General features: G+C 38.3%; 1 protein-coding gene across 1 annotated transcript in view; it reads left to right on the forward strand.

Moving 5' to 3' along the window:
• Positions 1-24,667, forward strand: part of WDR49 (WD repeat domain 49) — a gene marked incomplete at its 3' end in the record, with an annotated part of 203,853 nt that overhangs the window by 32,036 nt on the left and 147,150 nt on the right. The window contains exons 4-7 of the mRNA XM_055128340.1: positions 2,909-3,082; positions 4,133-4,307; positions 15,968-16,135; positions 16,924-17,072. Of these exons, the coding sequence (XP_054984315.1) occupies positions 2,909-3,082; positions 4,133-4,307; positions 15,968-16,135; positions 16,924-17,072 (666 nt within the window). The remainder of the gene's footprint in view (positions 1-2,908; positions 3,083-4,132; positions 4,308-15,967; positions 16,136-16,923; positions 17,073-24,667) is intronic.

The raw sequence follows: 24,667 nt of genomic DNA on the forward strand, positions 1-24,667 counted from the left end.
AGAGTATCCCACCCGAAAGGCAGAGTCTGGCAAGCTACCTGTGGTGTCTTCGGTATGCCGAAAACAGTAACAACAAGTCTCACAATGGAGACGTTACTGGTATCCACTCGAACAAATCGATGAGCAATGGGACAACAGTGCGACAGTGCTACAGTACTATGCATAACTGAGAGGCTAACGGCACATAGTAATGCAAATATGGGGAAAAACTTATTTGATTTTGACCATGCATTCCTTAGTTCACAAAATCTTATAGGTAAGACCTCGTCAGTCCAAACATCTTTATACAGCTAAATTTCTGAGCAATAAAGTATATTGAAAGGAATATGCTTGTGAAAGACTCTGCTTAAAGGATCAACTTTATTAGTATATTATATTGAGGATAGAAAATTTTACTATAAAGTATTTAAGTGCACAAGAATAATATAAGGTTAAGAACCAATATCCAGATGCCAGAGACAGTACAGGGCTTTAGACATAAGCCTTGCATTTGACCAACTCTGATTTGTTTCCTGGTACAACATGGTCCTTGAACATTGCTAGATATGACTTGGGTAATTCCTGGCACTGCAAGGCTCCAACATGAAATATTTGAGTCTTAGTGTTGAGCCACTTGGATGGTTGGCTGAAAATTACTAAGAAGGGCCTCTGGACTTTTTGAGTATGACTCGGAAGCTTCTTCAACAAAAGAAAAAAATAACAACCAAATCATAAATAAAGTAAAAAAAGAGAACCACTCTTAATCACCTCCAAATTTCACCTGATCATTTAAAGTCTATACTTACCCTCAGATAAAATGCAAAGTACTCTTCTAGGGGTAGGGAAGTAATTCAAAGAGATAGTGCATGTATTTCACAGGCCTGAGACACAGAACTTGATCCCAGTGATCTTGATGTAAGAATAATACTGGCCTTATCAGAGAACTTGAGAAATTTCTCTCTTCTACTTTTTGTGAATAGGATCAGTGTTCATCATTTAAATATTTGGCTGATATTTCACTGTCACTGTCACTGTCATCCCGTTGCTCATCGATTTGTTAGAGCGGGCACCAGTAATATCTCTCATTGTGAGACTTATTGTTACTCTTTTTGGCATATGGAATACGCCACGGGTAGCTTGTCAGGCTCTGCTCTGCAGGCGCGATACTCTCAGTAGCTTGCAGGGCTCTCCTAGAGGGACGGAAGAATCAAACACGGGTCGACTGTGTGAAAGGCGAGTGCCTTACTGCTGTGCTATCGCTCCAGCCTGGCTGATATTTATTTTTTAATAATTTTTGTGAAGCCATATGGGTCTTGAAATTTCTTTGAGGGATTAAAAAAATTATTAAGTCAAATCTCACCTCCATATCTGCTGATATTTTCTACTTCTTTTATTTACTTTTGTAATATTGTGTTTCTAAGAATTAATTTAAATTATATAATTTGTTGGTAAATAATTATTTATGATTTTTTATGATTCTTTTATATTTAATTACAGTATTTATTTTGTTTTGGGATTACACTTGGCTGTGCTCAGGGCTTACTCTTGCCTCTGCTCCTGTTGGGGCTTTGTAGTTTCAAGAATAAAATCAGGTATACTGCATGCAAGAGAAGCCCCCTACTCACTGTACTATCAAGCCAGTCCCTCTTATAATCCTTCAAAATATTTAAATTTCTGATTTTGGTAGCATGGTAGCACTGTAGTCCATTGTTCATTGATTTGCGCAAGCAGGCACCAGTAACATCTCCATTGTGAGACTTGTGTTACTGTTTTTGGCATATCGAATACACCACAAGTAGATTGCCAAGCTCTGCCTTGCGGGCTGGATACTCTCGGTAGCTTGTTCAGCTCTTCAAGAGAGGCGGAGGAATTCAACCAGGGTTAGCTGCATGCAAGGCAAACGCCCTACCCACTGTGCTATCTCTCCAGTCCTCTGATTTTGGTAATGCATGTCTTCTCTTCTCTCTCCCCTTGGGTTAGTCTAACTGAAATTTTTCCACTTGTATGAGTGCATTTGTTTGCCCTTTTAAAAATAGTTTTTAGGTTTTTATCTGACTCAGAAGACTGCCTGCAGAGCTTATAATCATTGTGAAAGCTGCTTGCTTTGTAAAACATGATTTTTAAGGTTTCTAGTGAGACTGGCAGGTTATTACAGCTTTCTATGTCTTCGTTTCTTTTATGCAATTAGTCATCTGGTCAATTATGTATTAGAATAAGTTTGTGGGAGTGTGAAGTGGGGAGAGGAAGAAATTATATCCAAATGTCCTTCATGAGATAGTTTTCTTCTATCTATATTAGAGACCAAAGTTGAAATAAAGCAAATTTATTGTGGCTAGAGTGATAGTCCAGCAGTAGGACGTTTGCCTTGCACGTGGCTGACACAGGTTCAATTCCTGGCATCTCATATGGTTCCCAAGCACTGCCAGGGGTAATTCCTGAGTGCAGAGCCAGGAGTAACCTTCAGTAATTCCTGAGTGCAGTAGCCAGGAGCATTGCCAGGTACAACCCAAATATACAAAATAAATAAATAAAAAGTAAATAAATACATTTTAAAATAAATAAACTTACATGTTGTCTGTGGTTGGTGTTTTGCTTCAGTAATTGTTTTTAGTGTCTGCAACCATATTTGACAATATATGTGTGGTTAATTTCTAGACTCTTTCTTCTATACCATTAGAGTATATATTTGTCTTTGAGACAACACTATGCAGTTTTAATTACTGTAGCCTTGCATTTAAGTTTTAAAATCAAGAAGTTTGACTTGTGATAATTAATTAAATAAATAAAGCAAATTTGATCCACCATCTTTAATTCTGTAGCACTGCAGAGATTCTCAGGGAGCAATGTTTGATTTAGCTAGGGTTTACATGTATGCTTTGTATATTGGTCTCATCAGAGTGCTTTCTGACTTATTACTTTACTACTACAGATAGCAGTGGCTTTTACAAGTAAAGAGATTTGTTTCTATGATCTGTTGTCTAAAGAATTATCTTGTCAATATAAACTTCAAGGCCTGAAAGGAACACCAATTTGCATGGATTATTGGTATGACCCTCTTGATGCCAATAAATCAATTCTTTCTTTTGGAGACATAACAGGAAAGGTAAGTGAGGGAATGATAAAATTGAACACTATGGATTTAAACATCAAATTGTCATTTGTTGGGGGGAGGAGAATTGTGGGGTACTCAGCAATGCTCAGGACTTACTCCTGGCTCTGTGCACAGGAATTTTACCTGTTGGTGAAATTAGGGGACCATATGGGGACAATATGGGATGCCAAGACTGAACCCGAGTTAGCCACATGCAAGGCAAGCACCCTACTCTCTGTACCATTGTCCCTACACCTCAAACTGTTATTTTAAATAAAAATAGAATGCAGCATATTTGATCTTATAATTGAACATCAAACAGTATAAAGTTATACATGTTAAACATGGAAAATATAAATCATGTTGAAATTCCTCTTCTTGCTTATAAAAACTATTCATTGATTTTATATACAAATTCATTTCTTTTCCCCTATGTATAGTCTTATCTTCTTTATAAAGTGAAAAAATGACAACCTTTTGCATCACAGTATCCATAATTAATTAAAATTCAATGCTAGTAAACATCTAAAATTTTGTGCCTAACATTATCTCATAACTTTTTCAAATAATTTTTTAATTTTAATGTCTAAGATTTCAAACTTCTCAGCAACAGCCTCTTGGGAATCTCTTTCATACCTAGTAACAAAATGGTAGATATATTAAGAGTTGGTAGCACTGATATTTGGGCATTAGATAGATTTCTTTCTTCCTATCAAATTCCACCTGACCTATGAGAAATTAATACTTAATGAATGACAATAGAATATTCCTGTGAACTATTAAGTAGTCTAATTTGAAAATTTTCCTTTTGTAATTGTTAAAGTTTTTCATTCTTATTGTATTTTAATGACAAATACATAATAGTAGCAAGTAATAAATTGCTTTTGGTAATTGCTTTGCAAAACCTGTCATTGTTCTCTTATTAATATAACTGCCAGAATCCTCTATATAAAGAAATATATACTACTATAGCATCTATTTCTTATTAATATTAAGGGTGCAAAAATTTTTTGCTGTGACTACGTTTCTTATGCCTGTTTTCCTTTCAATGTCTCTTTCAAGGTTCAGGCAGTTGTTTTCACTACAGCCTTGATTTCCCTCTTTGAACGTCCTGCTAGTGCCTGTGAAGATGAAGAAGTCACTTTGACTATTAACTGGACAGAGCTACTCTCTGGATACCATACATGCTGCTATACATTGGAACACAAACTTCATCATGGAGATTGGGTCCGGCAAGGTATGACCTAAATTCACCCATACCAATGAATTTGAATGGTAATGAGAGAAAATGGTCATTTCCACACTCACATTCTTTGACAACAATGTTTCACACAGAAGTTTTCAAGTCTAGAAGAGAAGAATAACTGATTCTCTATTCCCTGCATATTATTAGAAATTATTTATTCCTTTTATGTCCTTCTAAAATTCATGCCTCATACAATTAATTCAGGTGAATTGTACTCATGAACTCTCAAGGGAAGTAAAAAAAAATCAGAGTCTATGTAACTTAAACCATAGAGCCTAAAATAGATTTTTAAAAGAATAGTATAAAGAGATATAATAGACAGTAAAGCTTGTAAGGCACTTATCAGGAATGTGGTCAAACAGGTCTGATCTCTGGCACCACAAATCACTGTATCACTGTATCACTGTCATCCCGTTGCTCATAGATTTGCTCGAGTGGGCCTGGCAAGCTACTGAGAGTATCCTGTCTGCAGAACAGAGCCTGGAAAGCTACCCATGGCATATTTGACATGCCAAGAGCAGTAACAACAAATCTCACAAGGCACCACAAATATCTCCCCAAAACCCACCAATAATGAACTTTGAGAGTAGAGCCAAGAGTAAGCCTTGAACACAGTTGGCCATCACCCCAAACAAAATAATAGTGTTGATAATAATATGATAATAAGTCTCACAGGAAGAGATGTTAGAAGATCTTTGTAGATAGTTTAAGTTCATATTTGATAGAACATAAAACAGCGACACACTGAAGTTCTCAGATAAGCTTACAGTAATGTGGGAGAGATAGCATTTGGGATGGTTCATTTGATTGTTCTATTCAGCATAGTTGGACGGCAAGAAGAGAACTGCAACAAGGTATGACTTTGAGGAGAAAATGAAAATTAAGCATGGAGAGAAATAAGCAACCTTTATAAAAAAAAAGTGTCTTCAGTTCTTGAGGTCTGAAAACGGTGGAATGTTGAGCCATTTTGAAACATTTTGAAACATCTTGCAAAGAAATAAAAGCTCCCAAGTGGAAAATATTCTTTTTCATATCATAGATGCCCCATTAGTATGCTCAGATTCTTCCCAGATGACCTTCTCAATGTTCACTTTCTTTTGGACTTTTTATTCTGAAATACTTCATCTCCTGTAACCATAGAAGTTATGGTTACAGTTTGTTTTTGAAACTTTTCTTATATTTTCAGTCTTCTTGTTTTGCCTCTTTATCTTCTCAATGCAAAATGATTCTTTCATAAACTATTTGCATGGTTCTCAAGTTTTGCACTGCACCTGGCTCCTTAAAAATTTGCAAAATCTGTGAACCAAACCTATTAATTTCTGTGTCATTTCAAGAGTTTAGTCCTGCCTGCCATAACCCTCCCAACCTATAAGAAAATTTGGAGACCTTATATGCAAATTGCATTTATTATCAATTGTATCACTTGTTTTCCCATTGGTCTTCGATTTGCTTGAGCAGGCGCCAGTAACATCTCCATTTGTCCCTGTCATGTGCTAGTGTAGCCCAATGGTATCTGCTTGCTTCAGGGACAGGAAGTGCCTCAAACCGTTCATTCAGGGTTTTGACGAAGAAGTCTGATCATCTTGTTGGTGGGCAGCCACGTGGTCTTTGACATCCCGTGGAATCCAGTCAGTAACAGCTCTAGTCCAGTGGTCATCTCTGAATCGCATTACATGTCCGGCCCATCTGATTTTTGATGTCTTGGCAAACGAGACAGCGTCCCTGATTCTTTACTGTCGATGGAGGTTGGAACTCTAGATTCCTTCTCTCACTTGAGTGAGACGTTATATTCTTAATGTAGCTCTTTTGATTCCTCTTTGGGATACCCAAATAGCGTTCTCATCCTGTTTTCGTAGGGCCCAAGTCTCTGAGGCATACGTTAGTGCAGGAAGAATGGTGGAATAAAAATGATGTGCCTGAAGTCAGAGGTCCTTTGTCCTCTTAACAACTTCTTCGACGCTCTTGAAGGCTTTCCACGCTGCTTTCTTCCTCCTGCACAGATCTGGTGCCAAGTCGTTCCTCATGTTGAGTTCTCGATCCAGGTACTCATAGCTGCTGCATTCAGAAATGTTCATTCCATTGAGAGCAAATGGAGCATCAGGGACTAGTTCGTTTTTCATGAGCATTGTCTTGTTGAGGTTCAGCTGCAGTCCGACCTTTCCACACTCGCGGTCGAAGTCAGCTGTTCTGTTGTACAAGAAGGGAGACATCCACGACATTGGCAACTATAGCCCAATCTGCCTGTTGTCTGTCTTCTATAAGTTGTTCACTTGTGTCATCCTGAATAGAATTGGAAGAACACTAGATGAAGGACAACCATGCGAGCAAGCCAGGTTCTGAAAAGGATTCAGCACGATTGACCATATCCACACAGTGACCAAACTCATTGAGGTTTCGAGGGAGTTCAAGATGCCACTCTGTCTAACGTTCATCAACTTAAAGAAGGCCTTCAATTCTACTGAGACTGAAGCGGTCATCGAAGCCCTAGCCAAACAGGGTGCTCAAACTCAGTACATCAAGATCCTCCGCAAGCTGTATTGTGGCTTCACCACCAGGATCTCACCATTCTACAAAGGAAGTGATCATTTATGTAAAGAGAGGGGTTCGGCAGGGCGATACCATTTCACCAAAACTCTTCAGTGCCACCCTCGAGAACGTCATGTGACAACTGGAATGGGAAAGAATGTCAGTGAAGATAGATAGTCGGCAACTACACCACCTCCGCTTCGCTGATGATATCGTTCTCATAACGCCAAACATTAGCCAAGTGGCACAAATGCTGGCATTTATTATAGAAATTGAAAATTAAAACAATATTCTTGCATGAGTCATGCCTTTTACTATCTTTAGTGGCACTATAGCAAACAGGATTTTATAGGGTTTGCTCATTCTCACTGCTTTTAAGCAAATACGATTCTGATATACCTTAGTTTTTTTTTTTGTTTTTTGTTTTTTTTTTTTTTTTGCTTTTTGTTTGGGTCACACCCAGCAATGCACAGGGGTTACTCCTGGCTCTGCATTCAGGAATTACTCCTGGCGGTGCTCAGGGGACCATATGGGATGCTGGGATTCGAACCCGGGTTGGCTGCGTGCAAGGCAAACGCCCTACCTGCTGTGCTATCACTCCATCACTCCAGCCCCCAGTTTTTAAGTGATCCATGTGTGTTAGTCTGCTTGACATGATTTGGTAATCTTGCATATGTGAATCTATAGTTTACCTTAAATTTGGAATTTTTAATTATTATAGTTTTCAAAGTTTTCTGGCCTCTCACCTCTTCTTTTCCCCTGAGGCTGCTGTTATATACATATTAAATGTAATATATATCAATATTGTATATATATATATAGTATATCACTTAAGTTCCATTTCTATGCCTTCAAGTTTCTGCACCCTTTTAGATATGTAGACTAGCTTCAAAGGGTGAGGCTTACCTCTCTGGCTCATGAGAACCAGTGTTCTCCAATCTAGTGTCTTCAAAGTTGTTGTTCGTGGTGCATACAATAGAACCATAACATGAGTATGGGAACGTCCAAGAATGTGGCATGGGTGGGATCACTGCCATAAGTGACAGTACCCCAGTTAGCTATGGTTGTTACAGCATTAATTGAGCAGGTGTAGAAAGCTAAGCATCAAACTAATGAGAATTTATCTTGAGCCTAATATTTAATGAATAATTTCCTCTCAGGTTTTAGTATTTACTTGATAACTTTTAAGTACTTCCTTCATTCTTCTTTCTTCCTTTTGGAATGATGTCACAGCTTAAAGAGAAATTTGCCTCATTGAGAATTATAGTGTAGAGTGATAGTAGAGTGGGTAGGTGTTTGCCTTGCATACGACTGACAGGGATTTGATCCCTGGCATCCCATGTGGTCCCCTGAACACCGCCAGAAGCAATTCCTGAGTGCAAAGCCAGGAGTAATCCCTGTGCATTGCCGGTGTGACACAAAAAGAAAAAAAAACAGATATGGGGACAGGGGCAGAATGTTGCAGATAGAACATCTGTTAAAATTCTAACCCCTCACTCAATATGATGATCTTAGGAAATGGGGTGTGAGGGATGGTAATAGATACTGATTAGTTCTTGGAGATCATAGCCTTCATGAAAGAAAGGGATTATTTCTTCTATGAAAGAGAACCCAGGAGCCTCTAACTTCTTGCCCATGGAGAAGACACAGTGGGAAATAGGCCCTAAAGTTGGAAGCAGGCCCCAACATAGGATGCATGCTCTTCCAAGACAAGGAATTTATCAGCGCATTGATTTTGGACTTCCAGGCATCCAGAATTATGAGAAGTAAACGTTTGATAACCCATTCTGTGAGTTCAAGAGTGGGTGCATGTCTTGTTCGGTGCCGGGAGTCACCTTCCCAAGCCTGCCCAACAGAGAAACAAAGAGACGGGGGCTCACGGATAGATGGCAAAATGGCTTATTTAGTGCAGAGATATGAGCATACTTATAGAACATCTGTGGAGATCATTTACAGGGGTAAAGCATTTTGATGTTGGAAATTCTCTTGGGGTGATTAACTCAAGGAGATAATCTGTCTTCCAGGGACATCTATATTGCTTTTCTCTTTCCCTTTATTTGTACATATTAAACAACTTCCCTTTAATTTTACATATTAAACAATTAAGTTTACTTCTTATTAATACTTGCAGTTATTTGGATAAACACAGTAGGAAATATAGATTCCCAAGCCTAGTTCTCTGGGCCCTGAAAGCAAGTAAGGCTTTTACCGTAAATCCCAGACTAAGTCCTGAGACTGATTTAACTTTTCCTTCCCTCATGGAGGTCCTGCCTCTTAGGTCATAATGGCTTGCACTAAGTGCTGCTCATAAAAGCACTGTAAGCATCTCTGGGGAGAGGAAAAGGGGCAATTCGCTGATGAACACTAAAATATTTAGGGTTAGTATCCAACACCATCCAATCTTTGGATTCAGTTATAGCATATTGAACAAACTAAGCATTGAGTAAATGCGATTGAAAAACAATTTTTTTCAAAGATTAAAAAAAAAAGGAGAAAAGGATAGGAAATCTCACTAAACATTTTTGAATACTTAAAAAGAATTTTTTGTGTGTTAAAAGAAAGTGGTTGGGGTAATAAAATATATTTACAAATAAAAGTGATACTATACAAAAGGATGTCAAGGCAAATGCAGTTAAAGGGATAATTCAAATATGGAATGTAAAGGGAAATATATAGATTAAGTATGTGTTTAAGATGGCATCTCATTTCAAGTTTAAAAAATCATTTATTTTATTTTTAATTATGATTGAGCAACATGGGTACAACAGTGTTCAGTTTATGGTTTTAATTTGCAAAGCTCTAGCACTGCTCCCATCAGAGACCCCCAAAGACCTTCTACCACTGTCCTTCCTCATGTCACTCCAATCTGTTTCTTCCTCCCCTTACCCCACTACTTACAATCTTAGTTTTGTAATCTAAGGCCATCATTCAATACTAGTTATTCTCTCTTTTGTTTCTTTATATTCAACAAATGAGTGAGCCTTTGTAAGAGGAACCAACTTCACTCAGCTAGGTATTGAGTATTTGTTAACAGACTTAGAAATAGAGGTTAGAAATGTAAATAAGCTTTTTGTTTGTAATACCATTATTTCAAAAGACATAGAGAGAAATGCAGAAATGCTGATGTGTGGGGAAGGAGGAAGACATGCGAGAATCAAATAGCACAGTGTGCTCAGAGTGATCATGTGCCAAGATCCTTAGGACTTTGTTAGGACAAACTGCCATGGACTGTTTTTCTTTGATACACTTTTTATTACCCTAGCAACATATATTTAAATCTTTAAGGAATTTTAAGGATTATTTCTTGCTGACTTCCTTCTCAGTGTGAGGAGGGTATATACAGTAAAGGGAAAAAAGAAATACACAAACAAATATGGTAAAAATTTTCACTGTAGCTAAGGGGAAATTTTCTATAAAACTGGAATGTCAAGGGAAAAAGTGTCAGACATAAGAGTATTAGCTTATTGCTTTCAGATAATGTTCAGAATACTTACTTAGGATGTTGAAGGAAGAAATGTTTTCATCTTGTCTGAGTGGTTCTATGTCATATTTTAATGGAAAAATAATTGCATTCTGAACAGCCTGTGTAGGAAGTACGGAGATCTGGGGCAAAAGCAGTGAGATGAGACATCAACATTTTAAATCTCAGAGGATTTTTCTTTTCTTTGTTTCATATAGATGATATGAAACTTTGGAAACCATCTGCTCAAAGTGTGGCCAAGTAATAAAAAAGCAGTTAATTGCCAACACTAAAAAATAAATACTGTTTTATTTTATTGTTATATTGAAAGACATCCCCACTCTCCCCAGCCCTTTTTCTCCAGGTCCAGGTGCCCTTTGTTTGACCATGGTTAAGAGAAGGTACAAAACAGCTTGAACTGATAAAAAAAAAAAAAACAGTAATTGCTGCGCTAATTAATGGAGTTCCAGAAAATTTAGAATCCGGACACCAGGCTGGTTTTCTTAGGGAGACTTCAAAATTGATTGAAACACCATGCCTGGAAAAGGAAGTCAGACTTAGCCTGAGAGTTGTTCCTGTTTCTGCATGTAAATCAGTGCTCTAGACTAAAAAGATGATGTGTAGCTGAGCTAGCCAGAACATCCTGCATTTTCTGCCAGTTTCCTCACTGTATTTAAAGCAGTTGACTCATCTCAGAGCTGGTGATGGAGGAGTGGAGAAAGAGAATTCTTCCTGCAGCACATCCTAATCCATAGTGGAAATATAAAACCCATTAAACATGGAGCTAGTCACAGTTTGAAGGCATTCCGTTGGTTGTATTATTTTTCATATGTCTTACTATGCTGAGTTATAAGCAATTTGATTTTAAAAGTGGAACAGATATTCTTTCTTACCTTTCCTTTCTGAAATGAAACAACATAAAAAACTTGTGATGATCTTATAGAATGGGACTCCAGTTTCAAAATAACAAAGGCATCAAAAATAAGAGAGCATCATAGTAATTTCAAGGTAGAGTGTTTACCCAAGTCACATGACTTAAAAAGTAAGAGACTGAAAAATAATCAAAAATCTATTTCTGATTATAGAAATGGCCCAATTTCTATCCTTCTACACTTTTTCTCTCTTGGCAAATGATATGGAGTGGGCTTGCTCTATCTTACTCTAAGTGCACTTAATAGCATTACTTACTTAGTTTTTAGGTATCACTTTTCATTTTTCAAATCACTCTTCATATTAACTAATTGTCTTTACATTTGACAGCACCCATGAGACCAAGGATCATTGCAGGTTCTCTTAATGCCCTTTTTATAACTAAGTGGCAGAGTGAAAGAGTAGAAAATAATCATCTTAATGGACAGACATGATAAAGTTGGTTTTTTTCTCCCAAATGTCATCTGTATGTAATTTAAAAAAATTGTTAAAACCAATCTCTAGACTCACCAATAATATTTAAAAAATCATTAATCTTATCACCTCACACCATTTCCTAACTTGATGTTATATTGTAACCTATCATCTTTTCTCTATTCAAAAGTGAGAAAAGCATTTTTTATGTCTCAGATCATTTTAATTTTAAGAAAATACTTTGACTTGCCTTTCACTCTGACATTCTCAATAATTCTATGCTTTAATGGGAGGCAAATTATATCTTAGTTTAGAAGTAAATTTGAAGAGTTCAACTTCTAATATGTTGCAGTAAATACAGACATTTTCAGGCCTGTAAATGTTATTTGGTAACCTGCAGACTCAAATCTTTGAATTCAAATACTTTGAATACCAGAAAAGAATGCACTAATTTATGCCTTTCTTTATATCCCAAAGATGAGTCTTGGTTACAATGTGGGAACAACTAAAAATATTTTTCTATATAGAAATTTCTTAGTTTTATTATACTATATTATTTTATTATACTATAATAAAATTATATAGTATAATTTTATTATACTATACTATATTATGGAATTTAAAAGGATATGGAGATATAATTAAAGTGTTATATTGTTTACTATAGATCTCATAACTTTGTTTCACTCAGTTAAGTTAAAATAACATGGCATTTTCTTTGAAAAAAAGGGAAATCTCAGTAAAATTGCTTCTTGATAAGCATCTTGTCACTATACTTTATAATGTTGCAGCAGTGATCCAGCAGATGAGAAGAAACTATTGTGCCTAAAATTAATTGTTACCAGCGACTATCAAAGGACTCAACTACTTCTTTTCTTCTTAAGCTTGAAGTTATTAGGCTGTGTCTTTTCCTTATTTTATTAATCTATGTGCATTGAGCAGATAGTAGATACATCTTTGAAGATAGGATGTCATATTTTGAAAGAAGATATTATAGATGACCTACTAATAGGCTCAATCTCATTAACTTAGTTTTAAATTGTAATATGAAGCCATCTATGTTATGAGATAGATATGAAATGGACCATCCAGGCTTGCCAGGATATTCTAAGGAGGCCAGAGTTGAAAATCTTCTTAATTAGGAGGAGGTGTACTATGACACACAGCTAGGGAGCCAGCCTTGAGGGTGGGAAGAAAACAAGGTTGGGAAGGGGCTATGGTTGAAAAAAGCTTGGCTAAAGGGAAAAAAAATGCAATTACTTAACTTTTGTCTCCCAGAATTTCCTTCCTTTTAGAAATTATTTAGAGTGCATAAATTCATCTATTACATATGTATTTATCTATACAATATGAGTAAAATTAAGTTCCTTTTACTCAAAAGCAAAACTATTTAAATTAGCTCTCTAATTATTAGGTTACTGTTACCAGTAACAATATGGTAACATACTGTGATCTTCGTTTGGAGAAATAACTTTTTTTTGTTTGTTTTTGGGTCACACCTGCAATGTACAGGGGTTACTCCTGGCTCATGCACTCAGGAATTACTCCTGGAGGTGCTCGGGGGACCATATGGAATGCTGGGATTCGAACCCTGGTGGGCCGCATGCAAGACAAACACCCTACCTGCTGTGCTATTATTTGAGCTGGAGTTATTGCTCCAGGAATAACCTCCAGTTATTGCTCCTGGAGAAATAACTTTTAAAATATTAAAATAACAGAGGATTAAAGACCCCTGGGTCAGAAAAAAAGATATCATTATCATTGCTGTTGTTACATTTTGGCCAGACCTGGAGGTGCTCAGGATTTACTTCTGACTGTGGTTAGTGATCACTTCCTGCAGGGCTCAGTGTACCATTTGTGGTACTGGGGATTTCACCCGGATCAATGATGGGCAAGCCAAGTAAGTGCAATACCAGCTGTAACTATTGCCCTGACCCCATACAAATGGCACTAATATTAACTGCGCCATGAATATTGGCATACTTGGGTCAGTTCCCCTTACTCATGAATATTGGAGGCCGAAAGAAGGAAAGTAGCTGCACAGCAGCAGGTCACCTTCAGGAAAGGAATATAAAGCACAGGGATTTTGAATCTTTAATAATAGACAAAATGCGTGGTTGTGTTTTACTACAATGTAAGGCATTGTTTTTATAATTCCAAGTAGCAAGTTTGTCCACTATTTACTTCAAGAAGAGACACTATTCCAAAACTATTTTCTATGCAAATACCCTTGAAAACTAGTCTGCAACATAGGGTTGCCAGTGATTAATTTCACAAGCAGCACAGGATTGGTAGTAATCCACTGAGAATGGTCTTCTGTGAGTCCTACTCTTGAATAATTTAATACACAGTTTTAAAAGTCTAAAAGTATTTCTAAGAGCTATTTCCCCCTTTACACTGTTAAAAAATTATCCTAGTTTATGTAAAGCAGAAATTTGATCTTGAGGTCAAATAAAATGTTTTTGTCTGAGTGCAAAGCTCAACTTCCTCAGAGAGAATATAAGGACACGAGTCTGACATTTGGAACATGAGTCTGACGGGAAAGGAATGGTCCTACCAACCTAGAATCCTTTTCCTAGGTGACTAAGTTAGATTTCATTCTACAGTATGTGGAACTGGACCATCAGGGACAAAGGAACAGTCTTCTTACCTGAGTTTCGTGGGAGGCAGGCTGGGGGGGAGGTGGAGAATGGGAGGAAAGTTGGGGACAGGTGGAAAAAAGTTGGCACTGGTGGTGGGACTGCTACAAAAACATTGTATGCCAAAACTAAATTATGCATAACTGTAAATCTCAGTGCCTTAATAAAAATAAAAAGATATAATTAAAAATACCTCCCAAACTATTTAAAATACCCCCAATTCTTCTAAAGTCTTAATCTGAAAATATTGTGAATCTTAACTTTTTAACTTTTCTTCTCTTATTTTCTTTTTATAAATTGAATCACAGATACACAGTTACAAAATTGTTCATGACATGGTTTCAGTCATATAATGTTTCCAACTTCAGTGAAGGGACTGGTGTTGGAATATTAACTTTCCTTAAGTGCTTTAATATTTAATCTATAAATGAACTATAATTACTATGTAAATGAAACAAAATTTCTTTTTTTTATATTTTTTATCCAATTCAAGAACTATGACTTACAAACTTATTGAGAATTGAATTTTAGGCACATAACATTTCAATACCAATCCAGTGTCAGCTTCTGTCCACCAGAGTTCCCATATTCCTTCCCCACTCCCAATTCCTGCCCCATCCCTCTCCTGTCAATTTGACCGGCTCTTCACAAAGTTTCCATGGCTGCAGCTTAGATGTTGTCAAGTCTGTGTTCTGAACATATGGCTCTACCACTTACTTATGTCACCAGTATTACTGAAGTCCTGACCCCTGTTCACCCATTACTTCCCATTCTCTTCTTCACCCCTTGATTTCTTTTATTCTCTGACCACTGAGCCTATATGTCACATCTTCAATACAAAAAATATTTTGACAGGGGCCTGACTGGAGTAATAATAGAGCAGGTAGGGTATTTGCCTTGCATGTGACTGATCCAGGTTCTATCCCAGGTGTCCCATATGGTCCCCAGAGCACCATCAGGAGTAGTTCTTAAGAGCAGGGTCAAGAATAACCACTGAAACTTGCCAGGAGTGGCTTACCAAAACAAATGGAAAAAAATGTTGAAAAAAGATGGAGTTCTGGTTATCCTAATCTCAAACATTGCAGATCAACTAAAATTTAAATAATCCACAGTTTGACATGAGATTAAGTTTTGAGATCAGAAAATGGCTTCTTAATTCTTGTTTGCCTGCTTGGCCCAGGAAGCAAATCCCAAGAATTTGACAATTACTAGTCCTACATATCTAGAATCCATGTAATTATTGTCACTAATGCTGTTTACTTGCCATATGTTCCAATTAAGAAAAATCAAAATATTCTTTGGTTAGATTAAGAATGTCAAAGTACAATTTGCTGTACATTCTTACAGTAAATTCCTTTTTTTTCTTTTTTTAAATTTTTTTCCTGCTTTTTGCTTTGGTGATGCATGGGGGTTACTCCTGGTGGTGCTCGGGGGACTATATGGGATGCTGGGAATCGAACCCGGGTCGGCCGCGTGCAAGGCAAATGCCCTACCTGCTGTGCTATCGCTCAAGCCCCCCTTACAGTAAATTCCCTTGTGGGATGTGGTTTTTATTAAAAAGTGTCGGATTATGTCACTGTATGATGAGTGATTTTTTTGTCTTTCTCATTCAACAATTTTGTTTTGCTTACATCGTATGAAATATTAACTAAAGAGTGTTCTCTCTCTCTCTTTCTCATCAGTTACCTACAATGCATCTTTGGATGCTATTATTTCCAGTACAACCAGCAGTACAAATACCATGGTGTTGGCTTGGAGAGAGAAATCAAAAAATCATGTTAAAATGACATCCTTCAATATTGCCCAGGGCATTCATGCTTTTGATTGCCACTCTCAGCTCAATTTAATTGGTATGTAAAATAAATCCTGATAAATATGAAGGCCTCACAAATAGTCTGGGACGCCTATTTGTATGCATAGAATCTCTCCACCTTATTGATTTATTGCTAGAGAGATCAACTTGAGCAGCTCACATTTATTGCCTGAGAATGTCTGATAATGATGCATTAAAGTGTGCAGCATATATGAATGAAAACACTGGGGTAAAACTATGAGAAAGAGGCTTATGCCTAATGAGTCTTTTTATTAAAGTTGGTGGAGGATGTAAATAATCTAGGGAAGAAGGTGGTTTGTGCCACATCTGCCATTCTACCATCTTTTTAACAGCATCAGATGATCATCCCAAGCAATATATTATTTTTACTGGTAGTGCATGTGCACACGCACACACACACACACACACACATACACACGAACTGGAAAATGTTCAACTTTTTATTCACTTTTCATAATACAGCCTCTACTGACACAATTTTCTTATTATGCTCAGAAGGAATTTGCTAAACTCCAGATCTTTAAAATGTGTTTCAAAAATGTTTTTACTCATGACATTAGTTATCTGTAGATAGGTAAGCAACTAGATCCAACATGACTGAAGGCATAGGAACCAAACTACAGATATTAAACTTTAAAATGTATCTATCAAGGTGTCAGGAAGTAGGAATGGGTGGAAGGAGGAATGGGTCAAGGGATGCAGGATTAGAAGTGAGAAACATTCTCTGAAACACTATTGTAAACAACTTTGTAAATCATGATGTATTAATAAAAACAAAACACTTTTTCCCCTAATTCTCATCAGCAACTGCTGGGATTAACAATAAAGTTTGCCTTTGGAACCCCTATGTTGTTTCTAAGCCGGTTGGTGTCATGTGGGGTCATACAACCAGTGTAATAGCTGTTCAATTTTTTGCTGCAAAGAACCAACTTTTCAGCTTCTCTGAAGATAAAGTAAGTAACATTGTACAATGGATTTATTAAGTTATGTCTCCTACGTTTCTACTCAAATCTGTCCATCATCTTCCTCTGAGATTGAATTGCTAATTAACTTGTCTCTGGAAATTTGTGTTTGGAAATTTTATTGATGGTCACTTATGTATAGTTCTAAACCAGTGGACAAAGTATGTAATCAAGTTCTTAAATTGTTTTTTTAAACAGTATACTTACAAATTTAATTTTTTTTTTTTTAATTTTATTGAATCACCATGTGGAGGGTTACATAGTTCTCAGGATTATGTCGGTTATACAATTCTCAAACACCCTTCCCTTCACCAGTGCCCATCCTCCATCACCAACCCCCCCAGTATACCTGCCGCCCCCTCCCACCTCCCCAGTCCCCACCCTTGTACTTGATAAGTTTCACTTCGTTTATGCCTTATCTCGATTACATTCCATGTTTCAACACACAACTCACTACCGTTGTTGGGGTTTCCCCCAAAAAAGAAAAGCAGTCCTATTGCCAAGGAGGCATTTGATAGTTCTCCACTGCTAAGAATATAGAGATATTAAGTCCCGCTGTTTGTTACATAACTTTTCTTTTTCCCCCTTGCCCCGCGCCACCGAGTTCACACCTGTTTAGTAATCGCCACGCTGTCTGACAAAGGGAAAAAAACCGAAAAGGATGGTTATTTCCCATCATCAGCAGACGTGGGGCTCTGGCTTAGTTGATAGACTAGTAGAGTGTCTGGAAGCAGTTCCTGGAACCGAAGGTCTTGCGCTGGTATCGGCTCCGGCTCGAGATTCCACCAGCGTCCCACTGTTCCATGTTCATAATTTTTCCCCTTATATCCCATTCCCACGCCACCAGGTCTGTTTGCTTTGACGACACGCCGCGTTTCTTCCCGAGAAAGAAGAAAATTTCTTCTCAGCTGGCGTGGGGATATAGCTTAGTTTAGTCTAGAGAGATGGTTACCGTTTTGATTGCCTTCAATATTTCAGCAACAGACTTACTATTCTTGTTAGGATCTCCCACAAAAGTCCGACCCATTAAAAGCGAACCATTACATATTGCTGATGCTAAGATGACATTAGGTTTTGGGTTTCTGTATAAAGTCCAGGGAAAGTACAACCTGAAATAACATCACTACAAACTTTTACCCTTTTATGGTGCTCATAAGATGGAGAAGTCCTGCGCTGTGCTCAGGAGGGAGGAGTTGAGAGAGAGAGACAGGTTAAGAGAATTGGGGGATGCCCGGGTCCCACTGTTTCAGCGCACCGTGGGGTCTCTGGTCCCATGCCGGAATTAGTTCAGTGGGCTGCCTGGAGTCCAAGGGCGCTCCCTTGGGCTCTTCCATCATGCTCGCTCCGCAGCCGGATCCAAAGGGAAGCACACGTGGGGGAGGTGGGTTTAAATATCTATCTGCTGTGGGCGGGGGTCGCCGCCCCCGCCCCCTGGGGTCTCCCGCAAGCGCTCGAAAGCATCCTGTTTCAGCTGGATCGCCGGCTCCATTTTGCGCTCAGGAAAACCGCGGATCCTGCGCTGTGCTCAGGAGGGAGGAGTTGAGAGAGAGAGACAGGTTAAGAGAATTGGGGGATGCCCGGGTCACACTGTTTCAGCGCACCGTGGGGTCTCTGGTCCCATGCCGGAATTAGTTCAGTGGGCTGCCTGGAGTCCAAGGGCGCTCCCTTGAGCTCTTCCATCATGCTCGCTCCGCAGCCGGATCCAAAGGCACAAATTTAATTCTTATTATTAGTTCTCAGTAGTCACATCTTGATAGTTTCCAGGGCTCTCACTAATATAATGTAGGGGTTGAAGGTTGCAGGTGCACAACCACAAACAGAAATGGAGATGAGGAAGCTAGTCATCAGGGAGATGCAAATCAAAACAACAATGAGATATCATCTCACACCACAGAGACTGGCACGCATTCAAAAGAACAAAAGCAACCAGTGCTGGCATGGATGTGGGGGAAAAGGGAGACTCTTTCACTGTTGGTGGGAATGCTGACTAGTCCAGCCTTTCTGGAAAACAATATAGACAATCCTTCAAAAACTAGAAATTGAGCTTCCATATGACCCTGCAATACCACTTCCATTTGTCGGAATATATCCCAAAGGTGCAAAAAACACAGTACAAATGGCATCTGCACATGTATGTTTATTGCAGTACTATTCACTAGCCAGAATCTGGAAACAACCCAAGTGCCTGAGAACAGACGACTGGTTAAATAAACTTTGGTACATCTACACAATGGAATACTATGCAGCTGCTAGGAGAGATGAAGTCATGAAATTTGCTTACAAATGGATAGACATGGAGAGTATCATGCTAAGTGAAATGAGTCAGAAAGAGAGGGACAGACATAGAAGGACTGCACTCATTTGTGGAGTATAGAATAACATCACATGAGGCTGACACCCAAGGATAGTAGACACAAGGGCCAGGAGGATTGCCCCATAACTGGAAGACTGCTTCATGAGTGGAGGAGAGAAAGCAGGTGGAATAGAGAAGGGATTACTAAGAAAATGATGGCTGGAGGAACCAGTCCTCATGGGAGATGCGTGCTGAAAGTAGATAATGGACCAAACTTCTCAGTGTCTGTGTTGCAAGCCATAATGCCCAAAAGTAGAGAGAGAGTATGGAGAATATTGTCTGCCATGGAAGCAGGGGGAGGGTCAGAGAGGGGGGGTATACCGGGGATATTGGTGGTGGGGAACGTGCACTGGAAGAGGGATGGGTGTTTGAACAATTTGTGATTGTAACCCAAACATGAAAGCTTGTAACTATCTCATGGTGATTCAATAAAATAAAATAAAAAAAGAAATGAAGATGAGGAAATGTGATTTTGGTATGATGATAATCAGGTTTAACCAATTGTCTGTTATTAATTTGATATTTAAATGACAGTAAGTTAGAAACTGAAGTTAATTTGGATATGTATTTGATACTATCAAGTACACTAAGAATCAATTATGCTTACCAATCTATTTCTTTTTTTTAATTTTATTGAATCACCATGTGGAAAGTTACAAAGCTTTCAGGCTTAAGTCTCAGTTGTACAATGCTTGAAGACCCATCCCTTCAGCAGTGCACATATTCCACCACCAAGAACCACAGTAAACCTTCCCAACACCCCCCACCCTGCCGCCCCCCTCCCCACCCTGTGTAGCTGATAAATTTCACTTCACTTCTCTTTACATTGATAACATTCAATTTTTCAACAAAAAACTTACTATTATTGTTTGGAGTTTCCCCCCTCCAAGTCGGACCTGCTGGAAAAGAGGCATTTGATAATTTGTTTTCCATTGCTGAGAATGAAGAGATATGAAGTTGTGTGGCCACAATAGCGGCCGCGAGATTTTGGATTTCTGTATTTTAGTATTTTAGTAACTAAGTCCAGAGAAATTTCTGCGAGAAGTTGCATCATTGAAAGCTTGTACCTCTCTGCTACTTTATATTCCACATATGAGTGCAATATTTCTGTGTCTGTCTCTTTATTTCTGACTCATTTCACTCAACATGATACTTTCCATGTTGATCCAACTATATGCAAATTTCATATAACATCTTTTCTAACAGCTACATAGTACTCCATTGTGTAGATATACCAGAGTTTCTTTAACCAGTCATCTGTTTTTGGGCGCTCTTTTTTTTTCCAGATTGTGGCTATTGTAAACAGTGCTGCAATGAAGATAGAAATGCAGATGTCATTTCTACTATATCTTTTTGCCTCTCTGGGATATATTCCCAGGCGTGATATTGCTGGGTCAAATGGGAGCTCAATTTCTAATTTTTTGAGAATCGTCCATATAGTTTTCCAAAAGGGCTGAACCAGTCGGCATTCCCACCAGCAGTGAAGAAGAGTCCCTTTCTCCCCACATCCCGCCAACACTGGTTGCTTTTGTGCCTTTGGATGTGGGCCAGTCTCTGGTGGGGGATGATATCTCATCGTTGTTTTGATCTGCATCTCCCTAATGATTATTGATGTCGAGCATTTTCTCATGTGCCTCTCAGCCATTCGGATTTCTTCTTTGGGGAAGTTTCTGTTCATTTCATCACCCCAGTTTTTGATCGGGTTGGTAATTTTCTTCTTGTGGTGTTCAACCAGTGCCTTGTATATCCTTGATATCAACCCATTATCAGATGGGTATTGGGAAAACATCCTTTCCCATTCTGTAGGCTGTCTTTGTACTTTGGTTCTTGTATTTTCAGGTGCAGAAGCTTCTTAGTTTAAGGTAGTCCTATTTATTTATCTCTGTTTTCACTTGCTTGGCCAGTGGCGTGTCATCTTTGAAGATACCATTGGCTACAATGTCATGGAGGGTTCTGCCGACCTTGTCTTCAACGTACCTTAGGGATTCTGGTCTGATGTTGAGGTCTTTAATTCATTTTGATCTGACTTTTGTACATGGTGATAGGTGTAGGTCTAAGCCCAGTTTTATGCATGTAGCTGTCCAGTTTTGCCAGCACAGTTTGTTAAACATGCTTTCCTTGCACCACTTCACATTTCTTGCTCCCTTATCAAAGGTTAGATGATCATATATTTGGGGGGTTGTGTCAGAATATTGAACCCTGTTCCATTGGTCTGCAGCTCTGCCTTTGTTCCAGTACCATGCTGTTTTAATTACTACCACTTTGTAGTAGATTTAGAAGTTGGGGAGGTTGATTCCTCCCATTTTCTTTTCCCCAAGAATTGCTTTAGCTATTTGTGGGGGCTTATTGTTCCATATGAATTTGAGGAGTGCTTGCTCCATTTCTTTGAACAATGCAAAGGCTATCCTTTTCGGGATCGCATTGAATTTGTACAATGCTTTGGGGAGTATTGCCATTTTGACAACATTAATTCTTCCAATCCATGAGCAGCGGATATCTTTCCATTTCCTCGTGTCCTCTTTTATTTCCTGAAGTAGCGTTTTGTAGTTTTCATTATACAAGCTCTTTACCTCTTTAGTTACGTTGACTCCGAGGTATTTGATTGTTTGAGGCACAATTTTGAGTGGGATTGCTTTTATCACATCGCTTTCTTCTCTCTCATTATTTGCGTACAGGAAAGCCATGGACTTTTGGGTGTTGATTTTATAGCCTGCAACTTTACTATTTAAGTCTATTGTTTCTAAGAGTTTCTTGGTAGAAGTTTTAGTGTTCTCTAAGTATAGTATCATATTGTCTACAGTTAGTGAGACCTTGATTTCTTCCTTTCCTACCTGAATGCCCTTAATACCTTTTTCTTGCCTAACCGCTATTGCAAGTACTTCCAGTCTATATTGAACAGGAGTGGAGAGAGTGGGCATCCTTGTCTCTTCCTTGATCTCAGAGGGAAAGCTCTTAGTTTTTCCACATTGAGGATGATACTTGCCGTAGGCTTGTGATAAATGGCTTTGACTATATTGAGGAAGGCCCCTTCTATACCCATTTTGTCAAAAGTTTTCATCATAAATGGGTGCTGGATCTTGTCAAATGCTTTCTCTGCATCTATTGATATGATTATATGATTTTTATCTTTTCTTTTGTTGATATGATGGATTATGCTGATTGATTTCCGCATGTTAAACCATTCTTGCATCCCCAGGATGAATCCCACTTGGTCATGATTTATCAACTTTCTGATGAGTTGTTGAATTCTGTTGGCTAATATTTTGTTGAAAATCTTTGCATCCGTGTTCATCAGAGATATTGGCCTGTAGTTTTCTTTTTTTGTGATGTCTTTATTTGCTTTTTGTATTATGGAGATATGAGCCTCATAGAAACTGTTTGGCAGGGTTTCTGTTTTTTCAATTTCCTGGAAAAGCTTGAGAAGAACTGACAACAGGTCCTCTTTAAATGTTTGGAAGAATTCACTAGTGAATCATCTGGACCTGGGCTTTTGTTCTTGGGGAGACTTCTGATTACAGTTTCAATTTCCTTGATATTAATAGGACTGTTCAGGTGTTCCTGGTCTTCTTGGTTCAGCCTGGGGAGATTGTAGGAATCCAGGAATTTATCCATTTCTTCTAGGTTTTCTTGTTTCGTGGCATACAGCTTTTCCAAGTAGTCTCTGATAATCTTTAGAATTTCTTTGGTTTCTATAGTGATGTCCCCCTTTTCATTTCTGATTCTGTTTATAAGGGTTCTATCTCTCTTTCTTTGTGAGTCTTACTAGTGGTTTATCAATCTTGTTTACTTTCTCGAAGAACCAGCTCTTGGTTTCATTGATCTTTTGGATTGTCTTTTGGTGTTCCGTGTCATTGATTTCTGCTCTAAGTTTTATTATATCTTTTCTTCTGCCTGGTTTGGGCTTCTTTTGTTGGTCCTTTTCTAAAATCTTAAGCTGTAAAGTCAAGTTATTTATGTGGGCCCTTTCTTCCTTCCTGAGGAATGCTGCAGAGCTATAAATTTTCCCCTTAACACGGCTTTAGCTGCATCCCACAGGTTCTGGTAGCTCATATTTTCATTCTCATTTGTTTCCAAGTACATTTTGATTTCTTCCTTGATTTCCTTCCTGACCACTCATTGTTAAACATCGAGTAGTTTAATTTCCAGGTGTTTGATTTGGTTTTCTGCATCTGTCCATGATTAACTTCTATCTTCAGTGCATCATGGTCTGAAAAGATATCTGATACAATGTCTATCTTCCTGATTCTGCTGAGGTGTGTTGTGTGGCCCAGCACATGGTCTGTTCTAGAAAGTGTTCCATGTGCACTGGAAAAGAATGTGTATTCTCTTTTTTGGGGATATAATGCCATGTATAGTTCTATTAGCCCTCTCTCTTCTATTTCTTCCTTCGAAGACAGTATTTCCTTGGTGGGTTTAAAACTTCTTGATCTATCCAGGGGTGATAGCACAGTGTTGAAGTCTCCAATTACTATTGTGTAGCTCGAGATGTCCTTCTTAAGGTCTGTTAGCAGTTGTTGTAGGTATTTATCTGGTCCCTCCTTGGGTGCGTACATGTTTAGGAGTGTGATTTTGTCCTGTGTACATATCCCTTGATTAATAAAAAATGGCAATCCCTTCCTTTCTAATCTTTTTCAACCTGAAATCTATGTTGTCCAATACTAGTAAGGCCAGCCCAGCTTTTTTGAGGGAGTTGTTTTCTTGCAGCATTGTTTTCCATCCTTTGACTTTGAGTCTGTGTTTGTTCCGGTTATTCAGATACGTTTCTTGCAGGCAGGAAAATGTTGGGTTCAGTCTCTGAATCCATTTTGTCACTCTGTGTCTCTTAATTGTTGAATTTAGACCATTGACATTGAGAGATTATTGTTATGGGATTTTGCGCCATCTTTCTGTAAGGGTTTGTTGTGCTTGTAGGGGTTCTTCTTGTCTTACAATAGCCCCTTTAGTGCTTCTTTTAGGTTTGGTTTTGAGTCTATGAAGTTCCTGAGCTGTTGTTTATCCACAAAATAGTGTATCATTCCTTTGAGTTTGAATGAAAGTTTAGCCTGATAAAGTATTCTAAGTGATGCGTTCATTTCATTGAGTTTTTTTACTATATCCCACCACTGCCTTCGGCTTGAAGGATTTCCTCTGATAGGTCTGCTGTGAATCTAAGGGGTGCTCCTTTGTATGTGATTTCCTTCTTTGACCTTGCTGCATGCAGTATTGTGTCTTTATCCATGACGTCCATCATTCT

This window comes from Sorex araneus, chromosome 2 (assembly GCF_027595985.1).
Source record: "Sorex araneus isolate mSorAra2 chromosome 2, mSorAra2.pri, whole genome shotgun sequence".
In the NCBI taxonomy this organism is placed as follows: domain Eukaryota; kingdom Metazoa; phylum Chordata; class Mammalia; order Eulipotyphla; family Soricidae; genus Sorex; species Sorex araneus.